Genomic DNA, 24930 nt, shown 5'->3' with positions numbered 1-24930 from the left:
TAGTCGGTACGCCATCACCACTACCCACCGATGCACTTTGGACGCCTGCCAGTGATACTCGGGCTCTGACAGTGAATAAACAGCAAGAACTTCTCCACTAGACCACACGGGAATTTTGAGTGTTGTGGGTGTGTTGTGTTAAGGTTTTCAAGTTGGGAGAAAAGACTAAGTAGAAAAGAAATTTAACGTAACTAACCTTCTTTGTTTTGGCTTTGGAAACTTAAAAAAACTTGGGAAAAGTTAATGTGCAACACTTAAATTTAATGGAACATTATTTGGACTAAAGTGAACACTGTGAAAAGAACGGACTTCTGTGTGTTAGTGACTAAGTTCAGTGCAAGACTTCAGGAAGAGTGTAGTGCAAGTGCTTCAGGAAATCGTTCTTACTGTCAGAGTCTGAGAGGAGGCGGTTATTCATCGAGGTGGCCAGGGACTTGCTGTAAGTAGCCAAAATGTTTCATGTTGTACTATTTTCCATACTATATTTACCAGAATGTTTCATATTGTATTTTTTCCCATACTATACTTACCAGAAAGTGTCATACTGTACTTCTTTCCATACTAAACTTACCTCATGCATGTGCAGTAGGAATGTGTTTTTCAGAGTTCGGTTAGGTTCGGTTAGGTTAGGTTCGGTTAGAGTCCATAAGTACCAGAATGTTTATTAATGTATGAACATACTTCTAAACCCACATTTTATGTGTCTATTGCATTTATTTCAGTCATTTATGTGCCTTATTGGTGTGATTTGGGTGTTAAATAGGTGCTATGCATGTCCGGAGGGAGTTGTATAGGTGTTTCTCTGTGTTAGGGTCCGTAAGTACAAGTCCATAAGCTGGGGCCCAATATCCGGACAAAACCAATATCCGAACCTACCGATGGCTCTATTGATCCGGATATTGGAGTGATTACTGTACTGTACTATTATGGATGGTTATAGAGTTTAATTATTGCCACTTTCATATTTTTTTACTGATGAAGTTTGTATTGTATATGAGAGAGGCCACAATTCTTGTGATTGTAATAATAATGTATATGTGTGTCAAGCGCTAGTGAATTCCCTGTTGAAGGACTGGCACTTTTGAGAAACAAAAGACCAGATTATTATTGTTATTTATTATTATTGTTGTTGTTATTATTTTTTTATTATTTTTATTATTATTATTATTATTATTATTACTTTAATACCTGAATTTTTCGACGTATTAGAACCAAAGGAACGTCTGGGAAATGGCTCCATTCGGATAATGGAAATCTCCCTTGGCCCCCATTTGTACGTAAACTATCTTTGAAAGCCAGTGTTAAAGGCCATTACTGTATATCGTACTTGTTCCTCTTGTTTAACACTATCTGATCAAGCAGACTTATAAACCATAGCCAAGGAATTACCATTGTCAAGCATACCCTTCAACCACAGACAAGGAATCACCACTGCAGGACCATACTCTGCAGTGACATGAAAACATGAAAAAACTGGCTTCAGAAAAGAAAATGCAGTGGGCACACAAAACATAAGGGTAAAATGGAATAAAATTATAGTATAATAGAATAAAATCATGGCACAGTACAGTAAGCTAGAATAAAATCAGCATCAACACTCACGATTCGATCATCCCGCTTCAATTTTACCCAGGATCTCCCACTTCTCAAGAGTCAACACTACCCTCTTCCTTTTCCCTGGTGGAGAGGCCATCATCACATACCCTAGGAAGAGGCATGCAAGGAATAGCAGGGCCTGAAGCAGGTGGGGAACCACCACAAAAGCCACCAAATGAACAGCCATGGCAACTGTCTGGGAGGAGCTGTTTACAATACAGTCACCGTGTGGGATATGAGACCGAGCAAGGGGGTCACTGATGGACACTGGTAAACTTCCATCAGACACGGCGGCACCACCGGACTATTTCCCTCTTGTCTGGGCAGAAATTTTCGCACAACCATAATTTCAGCCTAGACACATTTTGGAAAAATGGACGAATAATGGTTTCGAACAGCCGGAATGCCACATCCGGGTAATGGTCATACGGATAATAGAGGATTACTAAGTCAACTTGTATTATAAGAATATTTGAAAATGAAAAGTGAACTGCAATACATCTGTTTATATATGTTAATGAGTTATTTTTATTATGTTCATTTATTATAATATTAATTTCTTGCAGTTGTTGTCATTGTTTTACCCTGGCACTCCAGGAAGCTTTTGGCAGCACAAAAAAAGCACTGATCTAGAGGATACTCTAGTGACCTGACTGAGGGCCCTGCCAAATACAGTACTTTTCATATATAAAATGGAATAAAATTTATTGAGTAGCATGAAAATATTTCAGATTAGCAGTGCCTGATGGGCATTCACGTCAGTGTCCACCATTTTTGTTTTCACAGAAACAATGAGAGATTGACCACTCTTGTTTGCCCTCAGCCTCACTTCTGCCCTAGCAAAGCAATTTATGTAATTTACCCAGTTGTATTATACAGGATTTGAGCCAGGCGCATGTTGTCCTGTCTCTTTTCTGCAAATATATCGAATCTAGATTTAAGCACATGGATGCTCTCTGCTCGTACCACCTCTCCATCAAAATTATTCCAGTTGTCTGTTGTTCTTGGCACACCACAGTATAGCGCTGGAGTGCAACTCTTGAGTGGCTGCCCTTTCCTCTCTTCCTTCTTCCTTTTCTTCCTTCCTCGTATGTACTTCTTTCCTTCTTTATTTCCTCCTCCTCCAGTCTACGGGTGACTCCACTCTGAGTGACACGCCAAATGGTTTCATGTACACCAGTAAACCATGTACTTTGCTGGATGGTAACCATACAGTCAAACTGTGGCACCCAGTGGTTTAGTGGGTAATTAAGCGCTCCAGTCAGATTGAGCCTGTGTCGGTTTATATCCAAAGGTTGGTTGGGGTTTATTGCTCATGTAATGCCACTCAGGGATGAGTGAGGCTGGTCACTCTCATGTTAAATGTCAGGACCAACTTGCCTAGCCCCAGACTTCTGTGCTCCTCATGGGACAACCTAGGATTCGATGATGATGATGATCATTGTTATTATTTTTATTATTCCAGTAATCTCTCCATTATCTGATGTAATACAGCCAAAGGCACATCTGGGAAGTGGGATCGTCCGGATACTGAGACCCTGCCTCCTGGACTGGTACTTACGGACCCTAACCCTACTTAACTCAGAAAACCACCTGCATAACTCCCAACCTGACATGCTTAGCACCTGTTTAAGACCCTGTTCACACAAATAAGGGACAGAAAGCATGAAATAAATGAAAAGGAACCAGAGCATGAGGAATTAGAATTGAGTATGGAAAATATTTAGCAGTGTAGAGGGTACTTACAACACGTTTGTGGCCGTTACAAAGATTAACCCGCTTCCTCTAAGGCTCTGGCATTGGTGAAAATGCTCTTGAAGTACGTACAGTAATCCAGTGTTGTGATGCACTTAATCCTTTGCACAATGAATTATATTTGTTTGACACTGCACATTCTGTTCTTACTTGCGTCATGCCAGTTGCTACCGCCAGTTTACACTCTGCACTTAAGCCTTTGCACTCTGAATTCTAATTTCTTAACATTCCACAACACTGTAAAATTCCCATGTGGTCTGGTGGCGAAGTATTGCAGTTTACTCACTGTTTATCCACAAAAACGAGCATGTGTGGCATCCATTGCAATGAACGTCTAGTCAGGATGGTAGTTAGGCGGTAACTGGGGAGGGGAGGAAGCAAGGGGCCGCACGTAAGCACAGCTGGTCGGCGCCACACGATAAGTTCAAATTATGGTTGGAATTTGGGGGAGGGGGGGAGGGGTTCCAAAGGCCTGGGCCCAAAATGTCCGGACATTGGGGTGTCCTGTTACTGAGCATCCAGATATTAAAGGGATTACAGTATTATTATTATGGTAAAAGTCCTGTAATCTGAATGGTAGGGGACCAAGGGTTCTTTTGGACTACTTCACAGCATTCAACAAGTTCCCTTCTACTCCATATATTCTTAATACTTTCCACAATCCTTGTCTATCCACCCTGTCATATGCTTTCTCCAAATCCATGAAAGCCGCATACAACTTCTTTCCCTTCTCTAGAAACTTTTCCACTAAAGATCTAAGAATGAATATCTGATCTACACAACCTCTTCCCTTCCTAAAGCCTCCCTGTTCTTCTCCAACTAATTTCTCTGTTCTTTCTCTAACTCTGTCTATAAGTATCCTACCATACACTTTTCCTATTATACTAAGAAGACAAATGCCCCTATGATTACCACACACTTCTTTTTCCCCTTTTCCTTTGTACAAGGGAATAATTATACCTGACTTCCAATCCTCAGGGACTCTACCTTCCTCCCAGGCCAATCTGCACATCTTCCACATCCATTCTACTACTATCTCTCCCCCATGCTTCAGCATTTCACCACACACTTCATCAATTCCTGGGGCTTTCCCCGATTTAAATTTCTTCATTGCATCCACAACTTCTATCCTACTGATTTCTTCCTGTCTTCTCACCTCCCTCCGTCTCCCAGCCATTCCCCAGCCACTTATACTCGCATTACTTCCATCCTCTACGTTCAACAATTCCTTAAAGTGTTCTCTCCATCTGCTCACTTTTTCTCCCTTCTCCACTAGTAATCTACCATTTTTATCTTTCAGTCCCCTGCTAACTTCACTTCCACCCTGTCTTACTCTTTTCACTTCTCTCCAGAACATTTTCTTATAGTCCCTCCACTTTACACTCAAATTCCTTCCAAATTCCTCATCCACTCTCTTCTTACTCTCTCTTACTAATCTTTTCACCTCTCTCTTCCTTTCCACATATAACTCTCTCTTCCGCCTCTCAACTTCTTCCACGCCCCTATTTCTCATCCATTCATTGTATGCTTTCTTCTTTTGTGCCACAGCCTGTTTCACCTCTTCAGTCCACCACGCTGTTCCTTGCACCCCCCTCCGTCTTCTCTTCCTTCCACACACCACATCACATGCTGCACATATTTCTTCTGTAAATATCTTACACACACCTTCCACGTGTCCCATCTGCTCCAATTCATATTTGCCCAATCGTTCCTCCACTTCTCTCTTATACTCTGCCTTTTTCTCATCCTCTTGTAACCTTTCCACTCTCCTTGCAACTACTCCTTCCTCTCGTCTTTCTCTTCTTCTATTCCTCCATCTCACTTCCATCCTAATTCTGGCCACCACCAAGTAGTGGTCAGAAAGTCCACTCCCCCAACCTCTATACACTCTTGCATCCTTTACACATCTTCGCATCCTTTCATCCACACACACATAATCAATCATTGCCTTCCTTTCATTCAGTTCACCACCCACCCTTCTCATCACTCGCCATGTATACCTGTGGATCATTTTATGCCTGAAGAGGGTATTGGCTATCACCAACCCCCTCCCAGCACAAATGTCCACTAACGCACTCCCATTCTCATCTATCTCGGCAGGCACACCCCACTCACCAACTATTCCATCCACCTTCACATTACCAACTTTACCATTCATATCACCAATCAAAAACACTCTCTCATTCCTTCCAAACTTTTCCATGCACACTTCCACATTTGTCCAGAACTCTTCTCCCACTCTTCTAGCACGATCTTGCGTTGGCGCATACACACACACAATCGCCCACATTTGTATTCCAACTTTCAACTTTACCCACACAATCCTTGACCCAACTGATCCATACTGTCTTATGCTCTTCTTCCATCTTTTACTCACAACTATACACACTCCTTCCTTTGCCCTCTCATTCTCATCTACTCCTGCACATATACCCCATCCATATAGGTTATTATTTTACTCATCGGAAATGCAAAGAACTGTAGAGGAATAGTTGCCGGCAGGTACATCCAAGTCGAAGAGCAAGTGCAAACCAGATATATCCTTAAAGAATGACCAGAGAAATTCCTAAAAAGCCCAGAAAATTTGAAAAATTTCGCTTTGAAAAATTCGAGTGCTGTATGTATTGGGATATTTGGATTATTGGTGGGCGGATTGAAGGACTTTTACTGTATTTTCTTTATCCATGCAGCCTGATGACATCTTGCAGTACATTTTGGTAGACACATTGTTATTCAGCTCCAGACAGACTCGTCAGGCTGAAAGGGTTTGAATAAGCACCGCAAACCCCTTCACCCTGTGGGGAAAGTGCCCCTTTTGAGTATGTGCATCAATCATTGCATTCTGCCAACACAGACAGTGTATCAGCTTAATCTGAGCTGTGTATCAATTGGGGTTCATAACAGAATTGGCTGAGTTTTTGCAGTCTGGGTTCACATCAGCATGACTGATGGACAGCAGCATCATTCTTAGATAGCATCAGTTTTATTAGTGTGTGTTTTACAGTTTTTGTTGACATTCATCGCCTTTCTAATTGGTGATTTTGTTGATTTCAGGAAAGTGGACGATCTGTCGCCTACTTTGAAACTATTCAGGCTGCTTTCGAGTACTGTGACGATGCTGAGAGACCTCTTGTGTTAATTCATTCTGGGTCTTATAGAGGGCAGCTAATTGTCATAGAAACTAATATATCTCTCATCGGAGCTGCACCAGGTAAGGATTGAAGTATTTAGCTAATCATTACATGCTGTAGAAATCATCAAGGCATAGCACACTGACTCATCTCTTGCATCTCACTTCTACCGCACAAACAGTCTTTCAGTATTATTTTTTGTTTTCGTTTTCGTTTTCGTTTTCGTTTTTAAAGGCTCCAACATGCTTGCATGTGTCGGCCTTGGTCACCTAATGGCGGCTCTCTATGCTGCACGATCCATTGCAGCCTCCCTGTTCAGTCCCTTAACCCTAAGGTCACACTTAATGACCTCGTCCCATGTCTTTCTCGGTCTACCCCTCATAACCCCACCCCCAATATTAACACTTCTCACCTTCCTCACCCAACTATCATCCCCCATCCTCTCCACATGTCCAAACCACCTCAATCTACCTCTCCTCATCACAACACCAATACACTCCAGTCCCATCCTACCTCTCAACTCTTCCATTGTAAACCCAGCCCCTCCAGGCCTTGGACGCAGGGACGCACTGCACATCCACCTAATCATTGTCATTTCTGTACGTCTGAGCCGGCGAATGTCTTCCTCCTTCACTGCCCTGGTCTCACTGCCATACAGCATTACACTCCTAACACACGCTGCATACAAAGACCCCTTAGCACGTAGGGAGAGCCCCCTCAATGTCAGGAGAGGCAAGAGCTCCCTGAACTTCTTCCAACCCTAGCCACAGAGCTAGCTCCAGCCCCACCTCCAGCACACAACATGTCTCCTAAATAACAAAACTCTTCCACACACTCAAGAGATTCACCAGCAAGTTCAATTCTTTCACGTCTGACGATCTCCACCTGCTCACCCCGGCACGCCGTACACACAAAATCAGCATTATCTCGCAGTCTACCTCTGATACCACTACATCTCTTATGCACCCATTTATCACACACCGCACAAGATGGAATTACTTCCCACGCCCTTGTGGCAAACTGCACATGGCCACTCTCCCTCGTCTTTGACAGTACCGCCACCAACCCTAGATATCATCACTTTTGTTTTATCTGCATTTACCCTTAAACCCTTTTGCCCCATACCATCTCTCCACTTCCTAAACCCTTCCTCCGCCTCCCATTCATTTTCTGCAATCAACACCAAATCTTCAGCATACAACAAAATACTATATCTCACAAGTGTCTGGCTGTAGTTGCCAGTACCCTGTAGTTCGCCAGGTTCAGGTCCAGATGAACTCTGTATCATCATCATCAGCAGCAGCACCAGCATAAAATAGCTCTTAAGCAGTCTGCAGTGGTGATACTGGAATGCAACATGCACATCACAGTACACTTACTTCATGCACCATATGATCAGGAACACAGACAATCCTCCAACATGTCTCAGTCAAAGATATATGAGAGCAACCACTTCAAGTGTTTGATTCCATGCTGTCTACTGGGGTCATGTCCAGTTGAGCTTGGGGTTGCAACTATAACAGCGTCATCAAGCTTTACTTCTGCCAGATGGATCAGTCCATTTACTGTCAAGTTATAAGAGGGGTGCCAAACCCTTGTCATGTGTTTGTCCATATGTATTTCATCCAGTCAACTTAATTCCCTTCAATTCATTAGCCTCATCAGCTTAAGTGAACTGCTTTCTCACAGTTTGATTTTTCGTATTCATCCACCTTGATGGCCTACCTTGCCTCGTCCCACTTTCAGACTCCATCCATCCATTATCCACCCATTCATCCACTTTCAGACTCACACACATATATCCATTTCACCATCATGTCTGCATCCTTTCTCTCCATAACATATAAGCACTTCTACCCTATTATTGGTAGACTTGCATATTTGGCATCTTTCATGAATCACATTTCATTAACCCTCATTTAATGATGATTCACTTAATTATTTAGATTTTTTGACATCTCCCTCAGTTAATGAGTTGGTTTTGTCAACAACCCTTTAAAGGATGCTGTTTGTCTCAGTTGGTTGCCATACACATTAACAAAGACGTACGGTACTGTATCAGCCTCCATGCTGGAAGTTTACCTATCTGATTGAAGAATGTTAAAAAAAAATACACCGTACATTAATAAAAATTCTTTTGCAAGTAATCTAAATGACTGCTTATAAATGAAACAAAATAGGAGACTCTGTACCCCCATTTTTTGTTTATGAGGGGCTTTGTGGAAAACAGCCATCAGCTGATCATTGGTGGGAACTGGGCTGTAACCCTCCTGAAAACAAACCTGGTGTCAAATTGATGAGCCATAATTATCCTCAGTATGATCTGTGCATTACAGTTTTCTGTGGTGATTAATATCTGTATAGCTTAAAGTAAGGGAAAATGAGTGATGTGTGTGAAAGGTAACATAAAAATCAATTCAGCTGGTGTTGGTGTGGGAATATTATAGCCAGTATGAACACAAAGCATTTCTCCCCACAAGTCAAAGTTTCATAGTATCCTCAGTGAGATTGTTGTAGTTGCTAAACTCCAGTAATGCTTGGCTCAGCCAACATATTAAATGCTGGTAAAGCTGGCGGCTCACTGGACCAAAAATGGCTAACATTGTGCCCTTTTTTGTGAACTGCTAGCCAGAAGACCAACAGTGAGCAAGATCTGACTCACGAGGAGTAGTGGTCATCAGATTTGGTTCACAGTTTGTTTGTGATTAGTACTCCATCCATCCATCATCCAATCCTACTTTGCCCTATGAGGAGCATAGGAGCCCGGGGCTAGGCAAGTTGATCCTGACATTTAAGATGAGAGTGACCAGCTTCACTCATCCCTGAGTGGCATTACATGAGCAATAACCCCAACCACCTCTTGGATATAAACCTTCACTGGCTCAGTCCGATTGGAACACCGCAATTACCCACTATACCACCAGGTGCCATAATTTGGTTATATGGTTACCACCCAGCATAGTAAATGGTTTCTTGGTGTACAGGAAACCATTCGGCTTGTCACTCAGTTTAGAGTCACCCATAGGCAGAGGGAATGGGAAAGAATAAATTATGGTGTCTGGTGGTTTCGTGAGTAATTAAGGCGTTCCAGTCGGATTGAGCCGTGCAGGTTTACATCCAAGGGATGGTTAGGGTTTATTGCTCACATATGGCCACTCAGGGATGAGCGAGGCTGGTCACTCTCATCTTAAATGTCAGGACCAACTTGCCTAGCCTTGGGCTCCTACTCTTGTCATGGGGTGGCATAGGATTGGATGATGGATGGATGGATGAAATTGGCTGAGCCCTGAGTGGCTTAGACATTGCTTAAGTACTGTACTCTAGTAAAGGGTAGCTGTAATTTCTGGCAGTATTGTTTAATGTTACAACTGTTTTTCCTGTGTTTTTTACTACCAGTAATATAAGACTGTTTCCTTCTGTGATACTCTTGTCTCAAATGAAACAAAGTACTGGTAAGAGAAGCCAGCCTAACAAGGGTTACTGAATTTTCATATGGGACATACGCTTGTTATGATGACTCAACAGTCTCGCTAGCCAACGTCTCTCCAAACAGATTGCCTTACTAGTTAGTGAGTGGATGGCAAGTGAAGTGATCATGATTGCCTTTCAGATAGTTAGCAGACAGTTCACCAGTGATCATTTTAACTTCCTAGAGTAGGGTGAATGCTATGTGCTAAATTGCTAAACTGCTAAAATGCAGCAGTTTCAGGCAGTATTGTTTAATGTTACAACAGTTTTCCCTGTTTTTCAGTACCAGTAATATAAGACTGTTGCCTTCTATGATATTCTTGTCTTAAATGAAACAAAATATCAGTAAGAGAAGCCAGCCCAACGAGGGTTGCTGAATTTCCATATGGGACAGACATCTTTTATAAGACTCAGCAGTCTCACTAGCCATCATCTCACCAATATGATTGCCTTGCTAGTTTGTGAGTGGATGGTAAGTGAAGTGATTGCGATTGCCTTTCAGAAGGTTAGCAGGCAGTTCACCAGTGATCATATTAACTTTTGAGTAAGGTGAATGCTAGTTGCTAAACTGCTACATCCGTAGACCGTCAGATGGCCAGTTATTCTGTAAATAAACTGCGAGTGTTTTGTGTTCTTTAACTTAGATGTTTCTAAAATCTGCTGAGTATATACTCAAGTGCATGCAATTCTATTACAATAAATCAAGTGTCTTTATAATCTAGTAATTTCCTGTGATTGCCAAGCAGTGAGATGATCATCTGTATAAGAGTTTCTTGTAAATGGAGCTAAAACCTGTCTAGTCTGGCCTCCAGGACGCATGGAGGTAATTATGAGACAAAAAATCTGCGTCTTATACACTACAAAATATGGTAACTGGGAAGGTAAATTCCCTAAATTTCCAGGTTAACTGGGATTGTACTGTACAGTATTAATATACTGTATCAATACTGTATTGATACAGTATATTGCCAACGGCCATACCACGTTGAGTACACCGCTTCCCGTCCGATCAGCGAAGTTAAGCAACGTTGGGTCTGGTTAGTACTTGGATGGGTGACCGCCTGGGAACACCAGATGCTGTTGGCATCCCTACGTGTCAAGTGGGGTTGGTGGAGGATTAGTGCCCCTCCCTGTAAAACAATTAACTCTGAGCCCTTGGCCACCCCGTCTGGGATACATGGCGTCTGGCAATGAATGAATGAAAAAATACTGTATTGTATTTTATGCTTAACTTTCATCGTTTACTCATGGGAAAGTTTTTATGAAAAAAGGTCGAGACAGATTGTAACAATACCCCACTCGACGCTGTATGTTGAGCCACTGTACCTGTAACCTTCATGGATTTCTAGCTGACTGCAGATTGACCGAGTCAAAATGCAGTAAATCCTTGTAGTTTGATGCATTTTACTTTGACACCTTGTTTTTTAATAATAATAAGTTTCCAAGTTGTTTCACACTTCACTAGTTTCCTTGCACTTCGACCCTACCAGCTGGCAGCCGACACTCAGCAGACGATGCTTACCGATGCTCAGTCTAGGCACTGTCCATTTTTCAATGCAGCAGTTTTCCATGATCTTTATACAGCAGGTCTAGTGGGGCAGTGGACACATGTGAATTTGTTATTGTAATGATCGTAACGTATGATCTTTAGCCATGTTGTGAATACACAGCAGGTCCTGCTGAGCAGTAGACACACGTGCGTTTGTTATTGTGATTGTAACATACGATCTTCAGCTGTGTTGTGCTACTATTTCTTAACAAAGAATCGTTACATGTTTCTTGTAACACTATGTATTTTTGTTTTGATGGTCAAATACCTGAATTGGATGTAAAATAAAGCTTATCGATATTTAAGGAAGGCAAGAATAATAACCGTCCCAATACAGAGATGGTAGACTCAGCCCACCAATTTTTTATTCTGTTTGGCTATATTACAGCCTCTCTTCCTTGTAGCAGTGAGTAAAATAATAGTTATAGTTTCTCCCTTCCCTTTAGTGACAAAGAGGGCACATAAAATGACCTTGGTTTAGTTGACCTACTTTAATGTTGAAAATTAAATAATCTGGTGAAAAGTGGCAGTTTTTCCTTGGTTAGTTACATCAGGAACTAGCCCATCCACTTTCAACACACTTTCACTTGCCACTCAAGCCAGTCTTAATTTTATTTCTGGTAACGATTTTTGGTGTTGCAGCTGTTTATAACAGTTTTAATGTCTTTTCAGGCACATGTTTATTGTGTTACGCTGTTTTAGCAGTAGCAAACACTTCAATTAATTTTGGGTAGGGCCAGTTTGGTGTTACAGTATTTTCTGATGGGGTAGGTACATGTCCTACCGGAATGCTCCTCTATTTTTCCTATTGATTCTTAACTTCAAACTTCGACGTTTCACGGTTCACGAGGTTTCAGCAGAACATCCAAGCAGCGAAAAACGAGGATTTACTGTAATATCATCATCATCATCATCCAGACCTCCTTTCCCACCCTTGGGCATAGTGAGGAGTAGTAACTTCCAGACAGCCAAAGTTTGCCCCGTTTAATGAGCCATGCTTCCATTCACTCACCAGTCAAGCCCTTGAAATCCTTGCTTCATCAGATAGACCAAAAAATTTCACCATGTTCTGTAGCTTCACATATACAGTAATCACTCTAATATCCGGACGCCCAATAACCGAACATCCCCACTAACCGAACCTTATCGTCCTGGGATCAAACATTCCCAAAATGGTCTGAAAATCCAAAAAAAATGGGGAAAAAATCGATTTTTTGACATCCGTAATTTGAACTTGCCGCGCGCGCCGCGTGAGAGCATTGTTTTGGTTCGTCATTCCTCCGACGTCCGATAGAGCGCCGCTGCATCCTCCCCATTTCCCGCCTGTCTCTCACCGCGACAAGACCTGCGCTGTTCGCCATGACTTCTGTGTGTTAGTGACTAAGTTCAGTGCAAGACTTCAGGAAGAGTGTAGTGCAAGTGCTTCAGGAAATCGTTCTTACTGTCAGAGTCCGAGAGGAGGCAGTTATTCATCGAGGTGGCCAGGGACTTGCTGTAAGTAGCCAGAATGTTTCATGTTGTACTATTTTCCATACTATATTTACCAGAATGTTTCATATTGTATTTTTTCCCATACTATACTTACCAGAAAGTGTCATACTGTACTTCTTTCCATACTAAACTTACCTCATGCATGTGCAGTAGGAATGTTTTTCAGAGTTCGGTTAGGTTAGGTTCGGTTAGAGTCCATAAGTACCAGAATGTTTATTAATGTATGAACATACTTCTAAACCCACATTTTATGTTTCTATTGCATTTATTTCAGTCATTTATGTGCCTTATTGGTGTGATTTGGGTGTTAAATAGGTGCTATGCATGTCCGGAGGAAGTTGTATAGGTGATTCTCTGTGTTAGGGTCCATAAGTACAAGTCCATAAGCTGGGGCCCAATATCCGGACGAAACCAATATCCGAACCTACCGATGGCTCTATTGATCCGGATATTGGAGGGGTTACTGTACTTGTCTGCTAGAGCTAGTCTAAATGCTGTCACGTTAAAAAGAGGTGTCAAATACCTGGTTATGCGCTTCAAACAAATTTCCATCCAGCATGGTCTCTTGTTGGTCCCTTAGCCTCACCAACCTCCATTCCTCTCTTCCTCACACACTCATCCACCATATCCTTCAGCCGTCTTCATGGCTTACTTTGCTTCCTCCCTCCTTCAGATTTGCTCAGATATACCTTTTTCACCACTCTATTGTCATCCATTCTCTCCACATGACCAAATCATCTCGATACACTCTCTCTGATTCTGGTGCCCACAAACTTCCCCACTGCGCATGTTTCACGAATCACATTATTCCGTATCCTATCCACTCTCTGTATCCCACATGCACTCTTCAGCAGTTCTATCTCCACTGCTCTTACTCTTGACTTTTTATTTTTGTGCCACACAGTTTCACATATGTATGTTAAAGTTGGCACTAACACTCCTTCATGTAAGCCTCATGCAGCAGCAACACTCAAGCTTCTGTTCCTTATCAAGGCCTTCATAACACCAGCCACTTTTCTTCCCTGTGGCACTCTACTCTCCATTTCTTTTGCACGTTTTCCTCTCTTTTTCATCATTGTACCCAGGTTTTTGAACTCACCAATTCCAGTCTCTCTCCATTCATTGTAACATCACACAGGGAGTCACATTCTCTCTCAGTAACCATCACTTTACTCTTTTCTACATTTACCCTCAAGGCACAGCGCTCACAGACATCTACAAACTCTGTACTTGCCGACTAAGCTCTTGTCTGGTATTTGCAAGTAGCACTGCATCATCGGCATAAAATAAATTTGAGATATTCCATCCATCACCATTCATAATTACCAACGCCATCCCTCTCTCCATGAATCGTATTTTTACTTCTCTCATCACCCCACCCATATATATATATATATATATATATATATATATATATATATATATATACGGTATATATATATATATATATATATATATATATATATATATATATATATATATACGGTATATATATATATATATATATATATATATATATATATATATACAGTATATATGTATATATATATATATACAGTACTCCCGCATTTTTTGCGGATTTTTTGTCTACGGTTTTGCCCTCTCACGGATTTTCTTAGCATTAATAAGTTCAACTAAAATATCCTTGAATATACAGAAAACAAAAAATTTGAAATTCCCGCAGCTTCCAATTGTAGCGCGGTAAACTCACGCCACCCTCTGTAGTCTGTCCCTTTCCCGCGGCCCCTCTGCCAGTGTTACCATATCTAGCATAATTTTATTCTTTTAGCATAATTTTGATCAAATTTTCGAGTCCGGAATATTTTTTAGCATATTAGAAGTTTTAGAATCATTCTAGCATAATAGAGAATGGAATGGAATATTTTTGGAATAATTTTATAAAAGCTACAAATCAGAGAGAGAGAGAGAAAGAGAGTTAGAGAGGGAGAGACGAATAAGATGTTTGAATAGTTGGTTACTTTCAGTTTGGGCTTGGTTGGGTTGGATTAGGTTAGGTTAGGTTAGGTTAGGTTAGGTTGGATTAGGTTAGGTTAGGTTTTAGGTTAGGTTTGGTTTGGTTCGGTTAGGTTAGGTTAGGATAAGTTTGAGCTTTCTACTTTACCCATGAAACCTAGGTTTTTCCGATGGATTTTGGTATGATTCATTCGATTTTCAACTTCATTTCAGTCGGAAATGACCATTTTCTGTGTTTCCCCCCCTCCCTATAACCTCCGATTCCCCAAAGATCCCCCATTATTGCAGGGGGATGGGGGGGGGTCATATCTCAAAATCTGGTTATTTCTGACGGAAATGATGCTCAAAATCGAATGAATCACATCAAAATCCATCAGAAAAACGTAAGTTTCTTGGGAAAAAGCAGTATGGGCAGAAAACCGATATTTATCCTCTTACTGTATGTAGGTTCATTTTAATATTTTCATAGTAAACAATACATAATTGATATGTTGCACGAATATGTATAGAATTTTATCATTTAGCTTCAAGTTAGCATAATTCATTTTTTACTTGGAACAAATTTGCTCAATCTAGCATAATTTTTTCATTCCCCTAGCATAATTTCGGTGTTTGGATATGGCAACACTGCTCTCTGCCCCGCAGTCCTCAGTCCACGCCTGACTGCCTCACGTGTATGTTGTACTTGTAACCGCAGTATGATACGAGCCTCTTGCCTCCCACTTGCTTTCCACATGGCCCCAGGACGTAAGCCAGCCTCACCAAAGGCTAATAATACAATTAGTAAGAACTCCAAAGTGACAAAACGATCAAGAAAAGTTATGACCTTAGCAGAGAAAATTGTGTTACTGGACAAGCTAAGAAACGACCGTGGGAGTGTTTGCTATCACCAGTTAATGCATCTTTTTATTTTGTACTGTTTTGTGAATAAATGTGTAGATAATTGTGTATTACAGTACGGTGTTTACGTTTTTCCTTCATAATGGAGTATGTGCTTTCAATCTTGTAAGAAGGTATTTCGGGATGAGTATGGAGGTTTCGGGACAATTCGCAGTCACAACAAACACAAAACAATTCGCCTTCATTAATGAAGATAGCTATGGGTGACGCTAGAATATAATTCAAAGGCAACTACAGCGAGGAAGAAACAAGTTAATTATTGACTAAAGGAGCAAGTAATAAATAATATCCAGAACCTACGCTACTGAACATAGACTTTGCTGGATCCCTCTGAAATATAGTTATTAAAGTATTGATTAATTAATAAGTATATTGATAAAAGTATTGATTAGTATATTTATAGAATGGCGGGGAATCGTCCAGGGTGCGAATTGTTCTGAAGGGGAATCGTCCATGTTTTGACGGGGAATTGTCTGACGGCGAATTGTCTCGCAATCAGTATGGACATGGACTGTGTGATGGGCAGCATGGTGGACACAAGTGTAAGATTCAATTGTTAATAGAGTATTCGCGGAATTGACTTTTCGCGGGGGTTACAAGAACGTAACTACCGCGAAATATGCGGGATTACTATATATATATATATATATATATATATATATATATATATATATATATATGTAAATGTATATATATATATATATATATATATATATATATATATATATATATGTATATATATATATATATGTATATATATATTTATATATATATATATATATATATATATATATATACAGTAATCACTCCAATATCCGAAGTAATAGAGCCATAGGTAGGTCCGGATATTGGTTCTGTCCGGATATTGGGCCCCAGCTTATGGACTTGTACTTATGGACCCTAACTCAGAGTAACACCTATACAACTCCCTCTGGACATGCATAGCACCTATTTAAGACCCAAATCACACCAATAAGGCACATAAATGACTGAAATAAATACAAAAGAAACATAAAATGAGGGTTTAGAAGTAGGTTCATACAATAATAAAACATTCTGGTGACTGGCTCCTGGACTGGTACTTATGGACCCTAACCTAGCCTAACTCAGAAAAACACCTTCCTACTGCTCATGCCTAGCTCCTAACACCCTATTCACACCAATAAAGGACATTAAAGAGTGAAATGAGGTAAGTATAGTATGGAAAAAAGTACAATATGAAACATTCTTATGTCCGGATAGTGGGGATGTTCAGATATTGGGCGTCCGGATATTAGAGTGACTACTGTATATATATATATATATACACAGTACCCTCGCATCCAACACGCGTTAGTCCAGCACGATACAGGTCCAGCACGGAGAGCAAATAATTAGTATTGTTTAATACGATTTAATTACTGCAACACGAGCGTGTTAGCATAACACGCACGGAGCTCCGAGAAGTGGGCGAAATCCGCAGAGTTCACTCAAGCATGATCACCCCCGGTCTAACACGGCCATACTGGACATTCCCATGATGATGATAGCCAATGAAAACTTCTGATCAAGTAGCCTTTCCCGCCCGCTATCGTGATGTGATCGTGATGCTGCCCAATTAAAAACGGTTCTGCTGTCACGTGATGTTTTGTTTAAATTTCTCCCGCCACAGCTCCACTCATAATTCGCACTGGACGGTGCTTTTTTCTCGCAGCATTTTCTAAATTTCTGCCCTTGGTACTGCATTTTACCTTGCTCATGATGCCTAGGAAGCCTTCTGAGAACCCCAAGAAGCGGCGGCACCTCCCTCAGGCCACCAAGCTAGAAATTATCAAGAGGAAGAAGAAAGGGGAGAGGAATGTGGACATCGCCAAGGCCTACGACGTGAATGAAGCCAGCGTGAGGACAATAATAAAAAACCAAGACAAGATCCTGGCGGCAGTGAAGGCTTACGGAGGCGGGCCACTTGACTCCAGGTGCAGGCCTACTGACCCAGCAATCATTATAATGGAGCAGTACCTCAGTATGTACGTATGGAGGAAGGAGGCAGAGGGTGTTCCTGTAGATTCTTTGAACATCAGGGAGATGGCGAAGAAGTTCTATAGTGTGGCTACGAGGAGGACTGGGTCACAGCCTAACTCATTCCGTGCCTGTACAGGGTGGTCTGCATCGTTTTTGAAGAGGAAGGAGATACGGCGGGCCAAGTTGCATTGAGAAACTGCTTCAGCAGACCACATTGCTGCCTCAGAATTCCCAGCTCTACTGAAGAACATCATAGAGAAGGAAGGGTACACAGCACATCAAGTGTACAATATGGATGAGACGGGACTACAATGGAAGAAGATGCCTAACAACACTTACATCATGAAAACCAGCCGCCAGGGACGAGGCAGGAAGGTCGACAAGTCCCGTGTATCTCTACTTCTAACCGTCAATGCCTCCGGGTCTCATAAAATGAGACCGTTTTTGATAAGCAAGGTGGCACACCCCAGGTGCTTATACAACCGCTCTATGGCAGATCTGGATGTTATCTGGCATAAAAATGACTCAGGTTGGATGATGGCTGCAGTATCCTGTATAGAATGGTTTAAGAGACACTTCATCCCTGATGCAAAATGCAAGATGAGAGCTCTGAAACTTCCTGAGAAAATCCTCCTGTTAGCAGATAATGCCCGTGGACATCCTCAGATCTTGGCTGACGTAGACCCAGGAGTGAAGGTGCTGTTTTTACCAGCCAACACCACGTCACTTATGCAGCCTCTTGACCAGGAGGTCATAAGTAACTTCAAGATGTTTTACAATCAGAGACTAAGCCAACATCTTCAGAATGCAACAGAAACTTTTTCAGAAGTGAAGCAGATGGAGGCAGAATTGGGTGGAAGCCCCGACAGTTCACCAGCATCATCTTGCTCATCCTCACCTGATCTTGACTCACCTGTACCAGGAACAAGCGCTGCCACACCACTGCCATCATCACCACCTCAGGAATATCCCTACCCTGCCATGATGTCAACTACTCCAAGTAACCCTGCTGCTATGACTGTTGTACAGTTTTGGAAAAAGTACAACATGAAAAATTGTGTTGACAATATTGTGGCTGCCTGGGATAGTGTTAACGTGGCAACAATCAACCATGCCTGGTGCAAGCTAACTCCGTACTTCACCACTTCTCACCAACAAGATTCACTTCAGTGCCCTGAGGACAGCAGGCATTTAACCTTGGCAGAACTTCAGAGGGTCCCAGGCTGTGAGGAGGACTTAACAGACCTTGTGCAACGCTGAGAGGATACCACCTTGGACGAAGCTGTTCGTCGAGTTGCTGCAGTTGACGAGGCGCAGGTAGAGGAGGTGAGAATGGCTGCTGCAGACTCCCAACGCACCTCCAGCTCCCCCCCTGAAGATGCAGGATGTTACCGAGATCCTTCATGCTGTTGAAATTCTTAAGGAGGCCATGAACAGGGATCCTAATGAAATCCGATGCCAGGAAGTGATACATACCGTGGAAAACAGTGTGCGTTACTATGCTGATCTGTACAGGAGACACATTAACAAGAGGACTCAGACACTCATCACTAGCTTCTTCCAGCAAAAGGAGGAAGAGAGAAGAGTGCTAGAACAGGCAGAAGCAGGACCTTCCATGGATGTGGACGAGGATAGTGATTCTGAATGTGATTTCGAAGGATTTATGAGGGAGGTTGAGGAGGAGCAGCAGCCATTAACCGCTAGTGACGCCAGCAGCCATCTTTCGGGGACCCAGTAGGACTACCTACAGCCTCGGATATCACCTTCCATTCCCAGCAAGCCCACCAGCACTATCCTAAAAGGTTAGTTATCATTCATAGTACAGTAACATTTATTATAATTACAGTAGTACCAATATATGTATAGGTATATGGTGGATGAAACGATGCGTAGATGTATATTGGATGCAAGAGTTTATAGAGGTTGGGGGAGTGGACTTTCTGACCACTACTTGGTGGTGGCCAGAGTTAAAGTTCAAGTAAGATGGAGGAATAGAAGAAGGGAAAGACGAGAGGAAGGAGTAGTTGCAAGGAGAGTGGAAAGGTTACAAGAGGATGAGAAAAAGGCAGAGTATAAGAGAGAAGTGGAGGAACGATTGGGCAAATATGAGTTGGAGCAGATGCGGGACGTGGAAGGTGTGTGTAGAATATTTACAGAAGAAATATGTGCAGCATGTGATGTGGTGTGTGGAAGGAAGAGAAGACTGAGGGGGGTGCAAAGAACAGCGTGGTGGACTGAAGAGGTGAAACGGGCTGTGGCACAAAAGAAGAAAGCATACAATGAATGGATGAGAAATAGGGGTGTGGAAGAAGTTGAGAGGCAGAAGAGAGAGTTATATGTAGAAAGAAAGAGAGAGGTGAAAAGATTAGTAAGAGAGAGTAAGAAGAGAGTGGATGAGGAATTTGGAAGGAATTTGAGTGTAAAGTGGAGGGACTGTAAGAAAATGTTCTGGAAAGAGGTGAAAAGAGTAAGACAGGGTGGAAGTGAAGTTAGCAGGGGAGTGAAAGATAAAAATGGTAGATTACTAGTGGAGAAGGGAGAAAAAGTGAGCAGATGGGGAGAACACTTTAAGGAATTGTTGAACGTGGAGGATGGAAGTAATGCGAGTATAAGTGGCTGGGGAATGGCTGGAAGAAGAAGGGAGGTGAGAAGACAGGAAGAAATCAGAAGGATAGAAGTTGTGGAAGCAATGAAGAAAGTTAAATCAGGGAAAGCCCCAGGAATTGATGGAGTGTGTGGTGAAATGGTGAAGCATGGGGGAGAGATAGTAGTAGAATGGATGTAGAAGATGTGCAGATTGGCCTGGGAGGAAGGTAGAGTCCCGGAGGATTGGAAGTCAGGTATAATTATTCCCTTGTACAAAGGAAAAGGGGAAAAAGAAGTGTGTGGTAATCATAGGGGCATTTGTCTTCTTAGTATAATAGGAAAAGTATATGGTAGGATACTTATTGACAGAGTTAGAGAAAGAACAGAGAAATTAGTTGGAGAAGAACAGGGAGGCTTTAGGAAGGGAAGAGGTTGTGTAGATCAGATATTCATTCTCAGATCTTTAGTGGAAAAGTTTCTAGAGAAGGGAAAGAAGTTGTATGCAGCTTTCATGGATTTGGAGAAAGCATATGACAGGGTGGATAGACTAGGATTGTGGAAAGTGTTAAGAATATATGGAATAGATGGGAAGTTGTTGAATGCTGTGAAGAGTATGTACGATGGTGCGAAGGCTGCAGTGCGTGTGGATGGTGAACTAAGTGAATTTTTCTCTTTGAAAGTTGGGTTGAAACAGGGATGTGTCATGTCTCCATGGTTGTTCAATCTGTACATGGATGGGGTAATAAAAGAGGTACAAGGTAGGGTAGTGGATGTTGGAGTGGCCCTGGTGAGAGAGGATAGTGTTTGGAAACTCCCTGTACTGTTGTTTGCAGATGATACCGTGTTGTTGAGTGAAGACGAAGGGGAGCTGCAAGGCTTGGTGGATGAGTTTGAGAGAGTGTGTAAGAAACAGAATCTAAAGGTGAATGTAGGGAAGAGTAAAGTGATGGTCTTTGAGAGAGGTGAAGTCAGTGAATGTACAGCGAGGTTGGATGGTGAGGAATTGGAAAATGTGAGTGCGTTTAAGTACTTGGGTAGTGTGATGAGTAAGGATGGAGGTTTGGAGGGTGAAGTGCTTGAAAGGATACAGCAGGGAAGAAAGGTTGCTGGTTCTTTGAAAACAGTGATAAGAAACAGGGAAGTGAGCATGGAAGTGAAAAAGTTACTACATGACAGTATTGTGATACCAACTCTAACGTACGGAAGTGAAGCTTGGACGTTGTTGGAAGGACACAAGTCAAGAGTGAGAGCAGTGGAAATGAGCTATTTAAGAGGAGCATGTGGAGTCACATGGAGAGACAGGCTGACGAATGAGGATATAAAGGAGCGTTGTGGTGTTGATGTGGATGTGATAGGGAGCGTTATGAGGAACACACTGAGGTGGTTTGGCCATGTGGAGAGGATGGAGGGTGAAAGACTGACAAAGAGAGTGTATGTGAGTGAGGTGGAGGGGGGAAGAGGGAGGGGGAGGCCGAGGATGAGATGGAGAGATGGGGTGGAGAGGTATATGAGAGAGGGGGGTGTGAGTTGGGAGCAGGGGAGTGAAATGGCGGGGGACAGGGCGACTTGGAGGCGATTTGTTTGTGGCCACCCCAAACGGGATTGAGGCGTCTGGCAATAGATAGAATAGATAGTATATGGTAGGTATTTAGGGTGACTTTTCCTTGGGTTGCTGACATAATTCATTTTTCCCCATAAGCTCTATTGTTAGTCCAACACAGTTTTGGTCCAACATGGGACCCATGCATGACAATATTACTGTGTTGGACGCGAGGGTACTGTATATATGTAATCACTCTAATATCCGGACGCCCAATGTCCGAACATCCCCACTATCCGGACATAAGAATGTTTCATATTGTACTTTTTTCCATACTATACTTACCTCATTTCACTCTTTAATGTCCTTTATTGGTGTGAATAGGGTGTTAGGAGCTATGCATGTGCAGTAGGAAGGTGTTTTTCTGAGTTAGGCTAGGTTAGGGTCCATAAGTACCAGTCCAGGAGCCAGTCACCAGAATGTTTATTACTGTATGAACCTACTTCTAAACCCTCATTTTATGTTTCTTTTGCATTTATTTCAGTCATTTATGTGCCTTATTGGTGTGATTTGGGTCTTAAATAGGTGCTATGCATGTCCAGAGGGAGTTGTATAAGTGTTTCTCTGAGTTAGGGTCCATAAGTACAAGTCCATAAGCTGGGGCCCAATATCCGAACAGAACCAATATCCGGACCTACCTATGGCTCTATTAATCCGGATATTGGAGTGATTACTGTATATATATATATATATATATATATATATATATATATATATATATACAGTAAGGTCCCGGGTTACGTCAGAGTTCCGTTCCTGAGACATGACGTAAGCCGATTTTGAACGTAACTCGAGTTTTATACAGTACGTCATATGATTATGCTTACCGCAATGCATCTTACAGATTTTTCAACCATACATTGCATACTATACATGTAATAATCTTATAAGAGGTATGTATAAGAAACATAGTCTTTTGAACTGATGATATTTATTGAATAAAATATAAGTTGTACTAGCTAAGAGTCTTCGTCACAGTACCGCACTCGCTGCGGTAACAGCACTTCTCATCGTCATGGCAGCAGAGTTACGCCACCACTGCCTCACCCACAACTGAGTCTGGCTGCCGCTCGCTCACTCTCCCGTCCTTACACACGTGCACACTGCCAACACACATTTTATTCCTATATTCAAGCACTTTTCATACTTCATCATACAATAAAGTTTACTGTAAATTACTGCCGTAAAATATGAAATAACATCATTACCAGCACGATAATGTAAGCATTTCTAACATCAAGTTTGATGGCTTTTTTTTTTTCTCACTCGGACAGCAAAATTATTTCAGTGATAAAATGACCGATTACTGTATGGTACTGTAATAAAAGATGCATACTATGTGTCACTACATACCTTCTGACATCAACTTGACTCGTTACTGGGGTTGCGATGTGGAAGGCACTGCATCAGGGGAGTCAGGGACCGGAGCAGGGGAGTCCAGGGCTGAAGCAGGGGGAGTCCGGGGCTGAAGCAGGGGAGTCAGGGGCTGAAGATAGGGAGTCAGGGGTTGACGATGAGGATGAGGTAGCAACTGGTGGTGAAGTTGTGGCTCGGTGTTCAGTTCGCTTGAAAAACTGGAGAATTGAAGACTGCTTGGCGGCATATTTCTTTTCGTCATAGATTTGACGATAACAGGACACTGCATCCTCAATTCCCCTGTACACTTTGGCAAACCTCTCTGCATTTGGGTCCTGATCTTCAAATGCAGCCATTGCTTTTTCTAGGAAGTCGAAAGCATTTGCCATTTCCTTAATCTTAAACTGTCTTAGCGGTTCTGCCTCATCACTTTTTTCATCATTTTCCATTTGCTTTCCTAGGTATAGCAAGTCTTCATTACTCAGCTCTTGATCATGTGAATCAACAAGTTCATGTACATCACTCTCGTCTATGTCCAGATTTAAATCGTTTCCAATTTTCACACAGTTGCGCTTGACTTCGTTTATACGGTCTTCATCAAATCCTTTAAAGTCATTTACGAGGTTAGGGCACACTTTTTTCCACACTCCGTGCATATTTGTCTCAGTCACTTCAGCCCAACATTCTCCAATATTTTTAACTGCCTTATAGATGTTGAAATCTTTCCAGAATTCTTTGAGTGTTACTTTACCATTTTCTGTTGCTCGTATTGCCTGTCTGAATGTTTTTCTCAGGTAGTAAGCCTTGAAAGCTCTTATTACACCTTGGTCCATGGGTTGTAGGATTGATGTTGTGTTTGGTGGCATAAACACAACTTTTACATTAGGGTGCAACTCTGTCAGGCTCGAAGGATGACCAGGAGCATTATCAATAATGAGAAGAGCTTTGAATGGCAGATTCTTCATAGCACAATACCGTTCAACCTCTGGCACGAAACACTTTGAAAACCAGTCAATGAAAATTGCACTAGTCACCCAAGCCTTTAAATTACTTTTCCAATGAACTGGTAGGCTAGCTTTAAGGATCCCCTTAAGAGCTCTTGGATTTTCGGAGTGGTACACGAGTAGCGGTTTGAGCTTGAAATCGCCTGCACAGTTTCCCCCAAAAGTAGCGTTAGGCGCTCTTTGGATGCTTTGTGACCTGGCATGTTTTTTTCTTCTTTAGCAATATAGGTTCTGTTAGGCATTCGTTTCCAGTTTAGTCCCGTTTCATCAACATTAAATATAAGTTCTGGAATGTAGCCTTCCTTCTCAATCAACTCCTCCAACTCTTTAACGAATGTTTTTGCTGCATCGTCATCTGCACTGGCTGCTTCTCCGAAAATTCTTTTGCTGGTTAGGCTTGCTCGAGCCCTGAAACGAGTAAACCAACCTTTTGATGCCACAAATGTCTCGTTGGTCTCACTTTCCTCACTTTTTTCTTTCTTAAGGTCTTGGTAGAGTGTGCGTGCTTTTTCACAGATT

The 24930-nt window shown here is 42.0% G+C and overlaps 1 protein-coding gene and 1 non-coding gene across 2 annotated transcripts in view; both read left to right on the top strand.

Annotated features, from left to right (window-relative positions):
- FBXO11 (F-box protein 11) overlaps nt 1–24930 on the top strand; it is a 325851-nt gene that overhangs the window by 89462 nt on the left and 211459 nt on the right. The window contains exon 5 of the mRNA XM_080267229.1: nt 6406–6562. Coding sequence (XP_080123355.1) covers nt 6406–6562 — 157 coding nt within the window. The remainder of the gene's footprint in view (nt 1–6405; nt 6563–24930) is intronic.
- LOC145393217 (5S ribosomal RNA) lies at nt 10918–11036 on the top strand. The gene has a single exon (XR_013896169.1). It is a non-coding gene; the product is annotated as a 5S ribosomal RNA (ribosomal RNA).

The sequence above is a fragment of the Coenobita brevimanus genome, chromosome 23 (assembly GCF_032717465.1).
Source record: "Coenobita brevimanus isolate Jiangsu-jjx chromosome 23, ASM3271746v2, whole genome shotgun sequence".
Taxonomy (NCBI): Eukaryota; Metazoa; Arthropoda; class Malacostraca; order Decapoda; family Coenobitidae; genus Coenobita; species Coenobita brevimanus.
The sequence above is the reverse complement of the archived record's forward strand: the minus strand, read 5'-3'. Positions and strand labels throughout refer to the sequence as shown.